Below are 14,557 nucleotides of genomic sequence, written 5' to 3'. Positions count from 1 at the left end.
GTCTTATGTTGGAGTCTCTTGATATGACTCACGGGGGTATAGATATGAACAGAGCTATCATGAGGGAAGGAACTGGCCTGGTTGGGTCTGGTCCAAAACTTGGGCTGTTCGTGGGAGACTCGCTTTGTTGGTCCACACCCTGACCCAGTGAGCCCCCCCCAATACCAGTGGGCCCCCCCAATACCAGATCTCACCCTGTTTCCCTCCAGAACGGATTCTCCAGCAAGACTCTGAAACGCACCAGGAAGTTTTTGATCGACGGCGTGGAGGTCAGCGTGACCACATCTAAGATCATCGGCGACGATGAAAAGAAAGATGAAGAGATGCGATTCCTCAGGCGAGTAAAAGCAAGGGGAATCCTGGGAACAGCCATTTAACAACAGAGGAAAAAAAACTTGCTTTTAAGAATAAATGTTAACTCGAGCATATAACAGTAGATTTTCCCAGATCAGAGAATAACAAGAACTTCTGTGTTTATCATGCATTGACAGACTAGTTTTAAAGGTGTTGAGAGCGTTTAAAGGTTTTGAAGATGTTAGAGTTGGGATGCCAATAGTTTTGGTCTGCTGCCATCTAATGGTGAGGGGCTGTTACTACACCCTGTGCTGGGTGTCAGCAACTGGCAATTGCTCATACGTCCGAGAATAATGCCTAGTATATGATTAAAGAGGTGTGGCTTTCCCACAAACCTTGGATGAGAAGAATGTCTGAACTGTTTTTTTCCCCCATAAGATTTATACTTATACTTTCTAAAATTTGTTGTCCACTTTCATTTAATTTTAACTCCGCGTGTGCGTCCTCAGGCGTCAAGAACTGAGAGAGCTGCGCTTCCTACAGAAGGAGGAGCACCGTGCTCAGACCCAGCTGAATGCCAAGCTGCACATGCAGCGAGAACAGCTGCAGCGTCGCCTTGACCAGGAGATGCATGTGAGCTTCTTCTCCTGCCCCTTCCTACTTCATACACTCACACATCACTTCCCCACACAGAAAATCCTTCTTACAAGGTCGATTTTTGAGGGAGCTGACTCCCCCTACTGGTACAGTTTGGTATTTCAAGTTAGTACTACAACACTGCCCCCTTCTGTCCACTCCACCAGTCGCCACCCATGGAGCCAGAGAGTCCCTTAACGTATTATGTGACCTTTAGTGCCCATTTTGATGTGATTGCATTACGAGGTAACAAGAGGTTTTGGGAACCAAAAGTTTAATTCTATATCACTGAGTTCTACCTACCTCAGCATTTATATTGTATTAAGGAACTGGTTTGTCAGTAACCCACTAGATTGATGGGGGCTTGACAGGACAGGATAGGTCTGGGTCTGGGTCTGGTGACCACCGTTATCTCCTTGTCCTTCTTGGGGTGTGGTTGGAATTGTGAGCCGATAGAATAAATCACTAGATTTGCCTTGTCTGCAGTTTCATGATGGCCATGTTTGTCCCTTGACTTGAGCTCCCAGTATACATTCCTGAGGCGTATCTTGATGAACTGCTCCATCCTTTCAGGCCAGGAAAAAGTTCTACGACACAGAGCTGGAAAACCTAGAGAGACACCAGAAGCAGACCATTGAGAAGATGGAGACGGACCACACGGTGCGTCTGCGGGACGAGACCAAGCGTATCCGGGGCGAGCAGGACAAGGAGCTGAGCAAGTTCCACGAGCAAGTCAAGCAGAGGAAGAAGGAGGTGGGCTTGTGGAAATGGGGAGGGACAGTGACCTTCTTACGTTGAAGGACGTGTGAATGAAATGAGAGTTGGGATCCGACTTGTCCTAATGATTTATTCTTCTGTAGGTGAAGCATGAGGTGGAAAAGCTGCCTCGAAACCAGCGAAAGGATAGCATGAAGCAGCGCATGGCCGAGTTCCAGTACGCGAAGGAGACGGAGGTATGTAGCAATGAAAGACACCAAACGCCAAGACGATTGGTGAGAGGGGGGTGTCGGGCCATGCAGTCGGGCTTCAGGTTTCAAGTTTAGATGTTTATTGTCACGCGTGTATCGAGGAACACAGTTAAATTCCTGTGCCACAGATGTGGGGGGTGGGGATAATGGAACAAACTGCAGTGCAATACGGGACAAGCTGCAGTGCAATACGGGACAAGCTGCAGTGCAATACGGGACAAGCTGCAGTGCAATACAGGACAAACTGCAGTGCAACAAAGACAAGACAGTGCAAGACAATTCACAGTTCAGCGTTTCTCAGCCCAGTCCACTAGGACCCCCCATGACCTCCCAGCATACCTGACGCAAACAATCAGAACTACTGAATGCCTGGTATAGGTGTGTTGGGAGCTGGGAGGGAGAAAAAATATGGACTGGGATTTTCTGACTGAGAAACTCTTGATTAGTTATTCTCGTTCTTTTAGGGCATCTCCTTCCAATTGTGTCTCAGCCTCCAGTTGTGTCTTGTGTGTCCTCAGAAGTATTTTGTGGTAGTTCGTCGTCGTCGTCCCCCCCCCCCCCCAGCATGATCCAAAGTTCGTTCACTCCATCTTTCAGGAGGAGGAGTTCTTCGCTGGCCAGAAGAACTACCTGGACACCCAGCTGAAGAGCATCATCGTCGAAAACAAGCGGGAGACCTGCGAGATGGAGCGGCAGTGTCTGGACAAGAAGCAAAACCTCCTCCGAGGTGAGGCTGCCCCACGGAACTGGACCCAGTTGGAATGCTCTGACCCCCCCACCTGTTATAGCCATAACGCTGACACTGTACCTCCCCCCCCCACCCTAGATAGGGAAGGAATCCTCTGGGAAATGGAGGAACAGAACATGCAGGAGACATTTCAGCTGGCTAAGCAGCAGCTTAAGGACCAGTACTTCCTCCAAAGGCACCAGTTACTCAAGAAGCATGAGAAGGTACAGTCTGTGTGTCCCAGGGTGTCGCCCAACGGGGTCCTTAAACACCCCTTACTTCTTACAATAAATGGACCTGTACAGGGGCGGGGCCACTGGGATACTGGCCCCAGCTAAAAGCTGATTGGTCCCTGCAATGCCCCCTCGCCTGTCACTCATTGATTCAAAGCATATCATTGGCTAACTTTCTGGTAAAAACTTCTCTGTATTTTGCCCCATCGACAAAATGTAATGTGTTTGTTGGAGTGACACCATTTTGTCCGTGGGGGGCGTCCCCTTTTGCGTGTGGCACCCGCAGGAGCTGGAGCAGATGCAGTGCTACAACCATCGCATGGTGGAGCGCCTGAAAGCCCGGCAGCAGCAGGAGAAGGCCCGTCTGCCCAAGATCCAGAGGAGCGAGGGCAAGACTCGCATGACCATGTACAAGAAGAGCCTGCGCATCGCCCACAGCGGCAACGCCGCCGAGGACCGCGAGAAGATCAAGCAGGTGAGCGCCGTGGCCTTGAAGTGCCGTATTGAACCTTGCGGTGCCACCTGCTTTGGTCTGCGTTCATGGTCTTTTCAACCAGCTCAAGCTATGTTCCTCACAGCGATACCCTTAAGCTTCTAACTTTTGGCTGTCTTGGTAGAATAAAAGTGAACCTTCTGTCTTCCTGTGGTCTATAAACTGACTCGCATGCGAACCTCTTCTCCTGTGAAATGCCTTGGAGCGCCCCCTACCTGTGGTATAGCAGCAATGAGCACTAGATTCGATCTAAAAATGTCCTCCTTGCGAGCTGGTAGCTTCTGCATGGGGCAGGTCCTCCTCCACCAGTGGTGTGACCCCCCCCCCCACCCGGTCTCCCAGTTTTCCCAGCAGGAGGACAAGCGGCAGAAAGCGGAAAGGCTCCACCAGCAGCAAAAGCATGAGAACCAGATGCGCGAGATGTTGGAAGAGTGTGACAGCAACGTGAGGGAGCTACAGCAGCTTCAGGTGGGGTTCTGCTCATGGACACGCACACACCCCCTCATATTTGAATGTGTGTCTTTGTGGGAACCATCCATTCATTTCTAAGGGGGAAAAACCCTAATCCCAACAATGACAACCTTAACCATTACTAAATGTGCTCTGATATGCAAACATATCTTGTAAAAAATTTGACCGTTAATTAAGCTCCCGCTTCCTGCAGAATGAGAAGTGCCACCTGCTGGTGGAGAACGAGACGATGAAGCTGAAGGACTTCGAGGACAAACATAACCAGTATCTGAGGGAATGGAAGGAGCAGCTCAAGTTCAGGAAGATGGTGAGTTTCACGGGCTGCATGCTCGTCTTGTACCCCGCTACTCCACCTCTGATTGGCAGACGCACAGCCAATTACATCCCACGGGGATGAATAGAGTACAGCTGTACTTTGGCAAGGGGCCGTCCAGAATCGCAAAGCAAATTTCCAAAGCTCACTCAGTCCACGGGATATGATTTTGCGAAAACTTAAGTGGACTTTTGTGGCGTTTCGAAAATTTAAGTGAGTTTTGGTTCCCAGTACTGAAACATATGATGAGGAAGTCTGACTTCAGTTCAATGACGATCTCGTCCCAAAAACACAAAATTGACTGAGTTTTGGAAATTTGCTCTTCAGCTGAGTATCCATGTGGTGAGGGTGGACTTAGTGAAGGTTTAGCCTACAGTATTTTATGCTCCATGTTTTCTTCTAGGACCTGGAGGAAGAGCTGAATAGGAAGAAGAGGGAACAGGAGCTGTTTTTTAAGACGAGCATGGACTCTGAATGCGACAATCCCAGCTTGCCCACCAAAATCGCCAAGTTCCTGCCGTACTCCGAGTGCTCTAACACGTAACAGGCCTGGAGCGGTTCGCTGTCACCCTGAGGACCGCTGCGTGATACAAGGCACAAACAGCCAAGCCGTCATTGGCCGAAGCGATGATTCCCTTTTAAAGAGTTTTTAATATTTATATTTATATATGTCTGTATGTTAAGCTTATTTTAATTTGCTTTAACGAGTGATTCTCTTGTTCATCCGGAAAATATCGGGTCATCGAAGTTTTAGGTTTTTTTTTTTTACTTTACAGTGCATGAACTCTTTCAACGCTGTTTAGGAGGAAGCTTATTTTATGTTTTTAATTTTTTTTTTTTAATTCAGAGAACACTTATTCTGTCCATCCTTTTTGACCTTGAGTCTTGAAATAGGTGCGATCATTTTCATGACGAGAGGATCATATTATCGTTTATGTATTTGTTATATTGCGATTTCTTCTTGCGTAACAGCCCACCCTGTCAGACCAGCTCACGGAGGAACCTGCAGGATGTGACCAAAAGTATCGTGTGTGGTACAGGGACCAAAGTGGGGAAAATCTCCCTCAAGGCTTAGTTTTGTGGGCGATTTATGGATGCCCTCTTGCAAGCTTTACCCAATTTGCCTTTTTATTTCTAAAAAAATCGGTGTTTCTCCACTGAGTGCATCACTGTAAATGCACCTGTTATGTGCCTTAGTTTGAAAGTCTGTACACAAAAATGTTCTGAGGGCTGAATGAAAAATGATTGGTTCAGAGAAATAACCTAAAGGAGGCGGGGCCAGCCAATCAGATTTCTTGGTCCCGCCTCCTCTAGTTGCTTGGACCCACCTCCACAATCTGATTTAGAGAGAGAACCAATTAGTCATTTCTTGTTCTGCCCTCAGCACATTTTTCTGTAAGTAAAACTCTTATCCAGCTCATGAGTGTGATGGGAGGGTCATAGCCAAATATAGTAATGCAAAAAAAACCATAGAGGGAACCTTTTTCTTAAAATAAGTAACCCACAAAGAGAGTTTTGTTTACATGTTCAAAGTCATCGAATCAGTATCTGCGGATTTTCCCAAAACGTGCACCGTAAAATGTTTTATTTGTTTAAAAGTTTTGCACTGCAAATATTAACAACAGAGCCGTCGGTTACACGTCTATAAATTTTAAATAATTCCGCTTTGTATGCTGGTTAAACAACTCTAGTATTGCTTTTTCCAGCTACAAGCAGGTCATTTGCACACTGACACTGAAGCAAGTTTTGTTTAATTTCACCAGTTTCTATATATACTCATAGCTAATTTTCCCACCAAGGAATGTTCCTGCCGCTCGTGATAATTAAGGAATAAATCTTTATAATCATCTTGAGAATGCTCGATAAAATATATTAATATATCTGCCATGTAATAGGGATCTTACTGTAACGGACTTTGAACACTGGATTGGTGTATTGGTGGATTGGCATTGTAAAACTACCCACAGGAGCCAAGTTTGATACTGTTAAATATGACTTAGGGTATTTAAATACAAATAAAGTTTATTTGAAGGACATTTAGGATTATATTCACAATTGATTTGTGTATTTTTAAGTTAATTGATATTTTATTGTATTATTGCACTGCCAAATAACAGAAGTGCAATTTGCTGTTTTTTTGGTAATAAATAAAAATTCTTTCAGTAACTTGGTCTAAACAGTGTGGATTTTTTTTTTTTCATTTTTAATGGAAATGATTCATTAGGTCTTGGTGTCTTTCCCAGAAAAGCTTCTACAGGCCAGAGTATCCCGCTGAGATGTTGACCAGTGAGTCAGACAGTGACTTTGGCTCCTGCAGCCATACAGAGGTAAGTTAAATTGAGTCCCTTTATAATGAACACTGCCGTCCACCATATCTGCTCAGGTAGAGTGTTCAGTTATTGCATAGTATGGCCGGTAATATATTTACTCATCTTTTCATGCATACTCTCCGCCATTGTGGTTACGTCTTTTCTACAACTGGAATCACTTTTTTTCAGAATCAGAATTCTGATTGGCCAGGTACAACTCCTTGTGCTAGGAATTTGTTTTGGCAGTATTGCTGCTTACTTTCACAGATAACTTATGCTCGCGGTCTTCTGTGTTAAGAAAAATAGCTAATTAGAATTAAAATAATAGAATAAAAGAATTGAGACCAAGCTGTGCAATGTAATTATAAGGACTTTCAGGGGACAAGAGATATTTGAGTACTGTAATATAAAGGTATGAACATGTACGATGTCTGGTAGAGAGTGAGGGGGGGAGGTGACAGGCAGGGACTGTGTCAGCAGGGGTCAGGGGGCTTGTTGATAAGTTCAGTGGATGAAGAGAAGCAGCAGTTTTTGTGGCTTGCGGTTCAGGTCTTGATAGACCTGCATCTCTTGCCGGAGGGTAATTTTTTTAACAGTCCAGGACGGGAGGGATTGGCCGCAATCTTTTCCCCCCCCACTTCAGGGTTCTGGAGGCGTAGATGGCAGATTATACACGTGTATAATTTATTTAATTAATCTATGGGTATTACATGCTTTTGGCCCAGAGAGTGAGATCTGGTAATTATCTTAAGGAACTTGAGTTTATTTTAAGCTTGTCGGCAAGTTTGTTGTATTCGCTTTAAAGAACTTTGTGGAGAGCTGAGTTCATACCTTCTGCAAATCGCCGGAAGACTCAACCTGAACAGCCGGAAGGTGAATTTGTCATGTACAGTCAGCTAGCTGAAACCCTAATGGGGGGGGTGTTCTCCCCTTTTCAAGGCCCGTGAATTTTGGGGGAGACAAAGTGCATTTCATATTTTATCAGGGTTCGCAAGCTTTACACTTCTGCCAGTTAGTATAACTCATCTTTAAGGGCAGTCACGTACCTTCAGTTCTTTTTATAGTGAACATAGAATTTTTTTTTTGGCGGGGGTACTTTGCTCGAAATTATTCTTTTTAATCCTGCTGGACAAGAGCAGCATTAAAGTTATAAAGTAGCATAGCCACTTTAATTTCATTGCTAATGAATCAAAATTCTGGCATAAAACTACTTAAAGGCTGAAGTCTGATCTATTTTAGCACTAAATTCTCACTGGGCATCACATGAAAAGACTGACTTTCCTGTACATGCCAGGAAACCAACTATGAAAACAGTAATTTTATTACTTATGGAAGCTAAATAGTAGTTATTTCGCAGTAGTTTCCTAAAACAAGGAATAACACGAAATTACAGCCTTTGAGTGGCGATTACGGTTCACATATACACTGTAACCTTTCCTGCCTACTTCCACTACGGTAATTTCTTCATATTGAAAACTATCATATATGTGTTTCATGATTGTATTAGCGGTTTAGCTATTGCAAATATTTGTAGTGCGTCGATTTGAACACAGGCAGAAAGAGCCTTGAGCTTTTTAATGTTTATTAACACAATATAAAAACAAAAAAAAAATCCCAAAGTTAGTGAAGTGTGAAATTTCTTACTCTACAACTTAAAAAAACAAAAAAAACAATGGCCAATTACAGTACTATGACGTATAGGGAAACATGACAAAATGACCAGCATACGATATTTCAAAGGTACTCCTGTAATCTGCGTCCTGACTGTATATAACACAGAAACATTGTTTTTCAGAGTGAAAAGTTCAGGGTGGGGCGGGATAGTGTTTTTTTTTTTTCCTTTTCAGTTTTCAACTTTGCTGCATGTGTCAAAAGCTGAGCTTTCCAGCACAAAAGTCCCTACAACTTCATGGAGCGTCGGTCATGCCATTTGATTTGCACTGTGCAACTTCTAGTGTGTTTTTAAAAAAAATAATAATAATGAAATTGCATAGATAGACATTTTGAAGCTCCATGAAAATGAATATGCAATGGACTTGGCCGGAGAGATGAGGAAACAGGATGAAGGATAGCGGTAGGTAATGGTTCCTTAGCAACCGGGAGTCACAAAGCCTTCAGGGGTCCATGTGGTCTCTCCCAGCCTTGTCGCTCATTTTCACCGAGATGTGTAACCCTACGGTCTGATCGAGCCTGTCGTTGCCTTGATCCCGTCCAAGTTTAACAGCCCGTGAACAACTTCCCAGAAAAGCCCTCATTCCATATGGCACGATGAGGTAAAGGAGGGAAAAAAAGAGACTAACATCGCTTTGTTTTTGTTTTAAAGTTGCTAATTGCAGGCTTGAAACCAGTCACGCCTGCATTTATATAAAGAAAAAGAGCACCTTCTCGAGATTCAGTGTACGCAAATGGTTTTTTGTTTACTAACTCACCTCAGTCTCGTTTGATAAAATGAAATTAATGAATATGAAAGGTGTATATATGAGGGGGAGAGAGCCACGCCCATTATAATATCATGATGTCATAACTGAAGAGTGTTGGGGGGGGGACACACTGCCAATGACAAGTTTGAGAGAAATTCTGCTCTCGTATTTCAAATACTGCCTACAACTTCCTGTAAACATCTTGCGCAGGTGTCGGTTGCACACAATGCGCTTTTTACGAGCGCACTTCACATCTTAAAATACTTCAAAAAATTACATTATAAAATTAAAAAATATAAAGCCACAGTGCAAGAACCTGAACTGCTGACAGAATGATTTTTTGTTTTTTGTTTTTTTTTTTCTTAAGAAAAAGTGCACCGTACTCTCGGACATGAGCCGCAACAATTGGCATGTATTAAAAAAAAAAATGGCTGAAGCCAAAAAGTTAGCACACAAAAAAAAACAGAACTACATTAATATTATCACATTGATACTACACTAATATAGAAGAATTGGCACCCGTAGATTTATGGGAACCTAAGCAGGCAGCTTTTGCTTGAGCGTCTGGCTTGAGTCGTCTTCGGCAGTTCCGCACGCTTCCATCAGATGGTCCAATTCCAACCCGTCCCCAGCTCTCAATCCAGTCTTCCTTTGTTCATACTGCGTGTCCGAGGACCACCTTAGCTATCCTGCATGTATAAAGCTTTGAGCACGCACTTACCGTAATAAGAAAAACTATCATGGCAGGAAAGACGTACATATCTTGCGTAATTACCGCGGCTTTTTGATACATATTATAAAAACAATATTATAGGCTTGGGTAATATATGGCTCAAAAGGTGTACAGCATGAGCGAAAATGGGAGGGGGGGGTGGATTTCCCCCCTCACATGAAACAGTGCATTGTTATTCTAGTATCTACTCCTCTTTAGTCTTGCATAACACTATTAAAGAAAACAGGTCCAGTGAAGCCTGTTCTAGATGGTTGCTCCTTCATTATTAACTTGCTTGGACTTGAAATGAATGGAATGTATTAAAATGCTACTATTAAAGTACCAGCTATAAATAAAAAGCACTTTAAATATATTGGGGGGGGGGAAAAAACAAACAAAAAACATGGCCTCTTGATTGAAAACTATGGTTTCTTGGCCAGGTAATTGGAGGGGATCCAGCCCTCTTTCATTAGACCGCCGCTTATGTTCTTACAGAACCACCAGCCGCTAGTGTTCTTCTCCAGAACTTCAAACAGTGTTCCCTCCTTAAACCCCGGGGTCTGCTCATCACCCTCAAAATCGGCCACGGCAATGAACAGCTCCTCTTTGGATGCGTCTTTTATGAGTGGAGGGAGTTTCTCTTTCGGCGGCTCTGGTTTCTCGATCTTGTTAAATTGCTTCGGAGCTATTTTTAATTTGGATTCATCTTTGTCCTTGTCCTTGGGCGGCAGTGGTCCAGAAGCCTTCGGTTTTGGGGGAGGAGGTCTGTTCTGTGGGGCGACGGGCTTCGGTTCGGTAAAATCTTTCACTGGGAATTTGGTTTCCGTGGGACTCGAAGGACTGGCAGCCTTTTTGGGAGGAGGTGGTCTCCTGGGTGCCACCAAAGGTCTCTGTGGAGGTTCCTTCTGGGAGGATGCAACGACCTTTAGAGCTTCTGTCGCATCTTGGCCGTGGCCATTCTCTTCCTTAGCAGGGCTGCTGTTGTTGACCAAGCCGTCCAGCTGGGCGCCCTCAGAGCTCGCCCCCGCTTCCATCGGCTTCGGTGGCCGCAGCTTGCTCCGCAGGTTGCTGATATCCACCTTGTTCTCTTGCGGTACGTCCGGCTTGGCCGTCGGGATCGGCTTGGGCCTAAGGACCGGCTTCGGCTTCACGAAGGCCGCCGGACTCGGGGAGGCTTCGGGCTTCTCCTCCGGCGACTCGGGCTTGGGCTTTGGCGGTTTGGGAACGGGCTTAAGGTTAAACTTCTTGACTTCCTTGGCGGACACCTTGTGACCGCACTCTAGGCCCATCTCATTCCGGAGGTGTAACGGTTTGTTCTTATCCTCTTTTTTGGGCTCGGGGGGCTTATCTGGCTTGAAAGGAGCCACCTTGGGGGGGACCAGGGGCATAATGACCCCTGGCGCAGGGGGCTTTGGGGGGAGAGCTTTGGACAGCTCCATCCTGGGTTTCTCTGCAACTTCCACCTCCAGACTCTTGTTTATGGACTCCCTCCGTGGAGGCAGTGCTGGTTTCTCCTCAGATGGGGGCGTGGCTGGAGCTGGAGGCAGCGGTCCTGAGAAAACATTGCTCTTGCCGGCATTTGTCTTCCAGTCTCTCAGCTTGGGCCGGGCCGCAGAATCGTTGTTGCTCGACGGCTCCTCGGGTAGCGGTTTGGACCAGTTGTCATCAGAGCCCAGGCTGTTAGCAACCTCATCCTCCAGCTTCAACTGGGCCATTTCGTTGGGCAGCGGTGCCAGGAAGTTGGGCCGTGAGGCGTTGCTGGTCTTCTTATACTTGTCTATGAATGTAATAGGGGCCCATCCTTCCTTGTCTTCGATCTGGATGTACCACCAGCCACTAGAATTCTTCTCGATGACCTAAAAACGCAAAGCACGAGCTATCAGATTCCGAGATTGTTTTAGTACGGTAATTTTGTAGTATAATGACAGTGTACACATAATTCAATTCAACTGGCCTTGACAGAGCAGTCACATGTCTATGGGCCTTTGAGCAAGGCCCTTAACCCCCATCTTCGGGGGCTCTGCACGATGTTTTACCCTGTGCTGTGACCCCCGGGCTATGAAGAGCAAGATGGGGGCGGCGAAGAGAAGAATTCCAATGTACCTGCACTCATACTTGTGCAATGGCCAATAAAGGACTATTAAATCAATTTATTTTTATATAGACGCAACAGAGTCGCCCCAAGGCATTTTTCATGGGTGTGTCGTGATACATTCCTACGTCATTTACACAGAATAGTTCAAAAACAAGGAAAAGGAAAGACAAAGAAATGAAAGAAAGCCAGATGACAACAGCGGAGAGGAACCAAAAACTCCCAAATGGGTCAATTGGCTGTTGCACCCCTCCGTTAGCATTATCGAGAAAGATAGAATGGGCCGTCTTACTACAAGCAAGGTCAAAGGTCAAAAGTGAAAACCCATCGATGAGTCGGTTCTCCATGCCAGCCAGAGTTGGCAGATTGAAGGCGGCACCCATGATGTTACGTAAGTAACGCATACGTGTTCCTCACTACCTCGTCACCTGCTTTAGAACATAACTGCTCGCATTATTCCATCATTTCCATCCACAAACAGAATCAATAAAAAGTAATATGAGATGATTCCACGCTTTCGTCCTGCTTACAGTCCAATCCGTTTAAGCATCTCAACACCGGATTAGCCGTCTTCCTGCAGCAGAACCTTATGGCCATTAATAGGGGCCTACGTACATTTATAGAATGCGACTTAGTAAATTATGGTTAGCTGCAGAGTATTTGCAACAAAGACTTCCTGTGTTCTTAGGCTAAATTATCCATACTCTGCAGATGTAACTGTAAACAGCAGCATCGCTTTCTGTAAATGCATTTAAGCTATTACTAAATTAATTAGGTGATGTAGCGACTGAGCTAACAATGCTAATGAATTTCTAACAAATCAATACAATAGGCACTATACTCAGTCTGCAGTATGGTGTAGTACTGATGGCATGATGTAAGGGGTACAGAAAGGAATCCGTGACATCTGAGCTCCATTCACACATGAGACCCGAACTGGGAGAGCTCTGCGGGCTTGTCACGTTGTCGTGGCAACAGGGAGCCTTTTGATCCGCGACCGTCCCTGATCTCACCTCTACTTTAACCCCAGCCTGGAAGCTGATGCCATCTGGAATGGTGGTCTGGAAGTCTGCAATGGTATAGTATTCTTCCTCCACCTGGGGAGGGGTGGGGGGCTTGGGCAGGTTCACCCCCCGGGGCTGAGCACATGCGGGAAACAGGGAGGAAAAAAATGAGCATGACTCAACGATATGAACGGCATCTTCTTAAAGGCGCAGGCTCGGCGGTGAGTAATCCACTTACAATGGTGAGGTCGCGGCGAGGAGGTGGTCTTTGTCTGGCCCCGTCTTCTGTAAACAGAGTGGTGAGTGTGCCATTACGGTATTTTAAGTCAGAGGCAGGTCTAGACTCTTTTTGTTTGGGGGGGGGGGGTACTTTTTGTCGTCCCACCTGGTAAATTTCTCTTTCTTAAACCCACATTTTTGTCCCCAACGCAGGAAGTGACGTCCCATCTCCTAGGATTCAGATCCTAGAATGATCACTACCTTACATTTACGGAAGGGACGCACGTTTCCGTGACGACGCGAGCACTTAAGACAGATGAAGCAATTGTGGGCGGCAGGCCCGTGCTTCTCCCCAGAGGACGCCTGCCGGTACCCAGCATGCCGTGCGGATATGTTAAACCCACTCACTGCGCTTGCCGTCAGCGAAGGGCCCCGGCCGCGCCTCCCTCTGCCCCTCCCGGTTCTCCTTGGTGGCGTTCTGCTGCCTGGAGAGGCCGTCCAGGTCGTTGGTGCTGGCGTGCGCCGCTCCACCCGCTGCCAGCTTCTGACTCAGGATGTCGGTCTTCTTCAAGTAGGAGGCCGGAGCCCAGCCTTCCTGTCCCTGGTACCTGCGGGGTGGGGGGAGGACGCTGAAGGGCCAGGAAGCAGGAGTTAGGGGTTCTCCTCAACAGCGATGCTCCCCTGATTTTACCTGATCTTCCACCAGCCCTCCAGGTTTCTCTGGATGACCTCCACGGTCATGCCCTTCTCCAGGTCTATCTCATCCTTGTCACGGGCTGTGTATGGGTAGATCACTGTGTATTTCTCCTCTGTAGGGCGGGAGAACAGGGACTATATTAGCATCTTAACCACCGTTCCCGATATACAACGCTCACAGAAAGTCAGGGGACGCTTGCTTAGTCCTGTAACAATACTGCAGATTAACTGGTTTCACCCACAAATATCTTCCGCACAGACATTTTCTTTTTATCAAGGGTCAATTTTTTTTTACCAAATCATTCTTTTCTGTTCTTCCCATTTCGCTATTAATTTCAATTGCACTCATTGGCTCCCAAATTAAATAAAAAAACTAATTTAAAAGCCCCCAATAATGCTTGTCAACGAACTTTTTAACTCCGAACAACTCTTTTAGAACTATAATTTGGGTTTCAATTTATTACTACTTGAAATTAATGTTTTACTTAAAACTTCTGGTTGTTTATAATGTGATATATATTTTTTTGTAAATAAAAGTAATGATTTTTGTTATAAAACCAATAAATCTTCATTATTTTTACTGAATAAAGCAAGTATCTCAAGACTTTCTGTGAGCACTGTAAGTACTAATACTTACAGTATTATATATACAGTATAAGTCTTCGCCAAAGAGAAATGTTATACACAGTTTATAATTAATTAGTTAAGCAGAGCAAATTAAAAGGCCTGCAATAGATCAAAATCCCCTATACATTATCTACTCTAACTCTTTAATTCACATCTTACTCTACGAGACATTAGCCATTGCATCCTTATTAAGACTGAACGCAGACGTTTGCGAATCCTGCAGTTCACGGTGGTCTGTAATGCAGACCACAGTGATGGGATGACATCTCAAACCTGCGCTGCATTCATACCCGTCCTCACTGTACAGAGTAGTGCTACAATGGTTCGGAACGCGCGGTGAAAC

General features: G+C 45.3%; 2 protein-coding genes across 9 annotated transcripts in view; one reads left to right on the top strand and one right to left on the bottom strand.

Annotated features, from left to right (window-relative positions):
• stk10 (serine/threonine kinase 10) overlaps positions 1-6,301 on the top strand; it is a 29,711-nt gene extending 23,410 nt beyond the window's left edge. The window contains exons 10-19 of the mRNA XM_023803569.2: positions 210-337; positions 804-927; positions 1,504-1,683; positions 1,791-1,883; positions 2,496-2,625; positions 2,725-2,849; positions 3,145-3,333; positions 3,694-3,819; positions 4,016-4,129; positions 4,539-6,301. Coding sequence (XP_023659337.2) covers positions 210-337; positions 804-927; positions 1,504-1,683; positions 1,791-1,883; positions 2,496-2,625; positions 2,725-2,849; positions 3,145-3,333; positions 3,694-3,819; positions 4,016-4,129; positions 4,539-4,679 — 1,350 coding nt within the window. The 3' untranslated portion in view covers positions 4,680-6,301. The remainder of the gene's footprint in view (positions 1-209; positions 338-803; positions 928-1,503; positions 1,684-1,790; positions 1,884-2,495; positions 2,626-2,724; positions 2,850-3,144; positions 3,334-3,693; positions 3,820-4,015; positions 4,130-4,538) is intronic.
• Positions 6,302-8,009: 1,708 nt separating this feature from the next.
• sh3pxd2b (SH3 and PX domains 2B) overlaps positions 8,010-14,557 on the bottom strand; it is a 37,979-nt gene continuing 31,431 nt past the window's right edge. For 6 of the 8 annotated variants that reach the window (XM_023803539.2, XM_023803541.2, XM_023803544.2 and 3 more), the window contains 5 exons: positions 13,583-13,700; positions 13,300-13,499; positions 12,911-12,957; positions 12,682-12,807; positions 8,010-11,432 (listed from right to left, as the gene is read on the bottom strand). In XM_023803539.2, coding sequence (XP_023659307.2) covers positions 9,999-11,432; positions 12,682-12,807; positions 12,911-12,957; positions 13,300-13,499; positions 13,583-13,700 — 1,925 coding nt within the window. In that variant the 3' untranslated portion in view covers positions 8,010-9,998. The remainder of the gene's footprint in view (positions 11,433-12,681; positions 12,808-12,910; positions 12,958-13,299; positions 13,500-13,582; positions 13,701-14,557) is intronic. The other 2 variants (XM_023803540.2, XM_023803542.2) reach the window with 1 other exon arrangement.

Source organism: Paramormyrops kingsleyae, chromosome 24 (assembly GCF_048594095.1).
Source record: "Paramormyrops kingsleyae isolate MSU_618 chromosome 24, PKINGS_0.4, whole genome shotgun sequence".
NCBI classification, from domain to species: Eukaryota; Metazoa; Chordata; class Actinopteri; order Osteoglossiformes; family Mormyridae; genus Paramormyrops; species Paramormyrops kingsleyae.
Note: the sequence above shows the minus strand (reverse complement) of the source record. Positions and strands in the feature narration are given on the sequence as shown.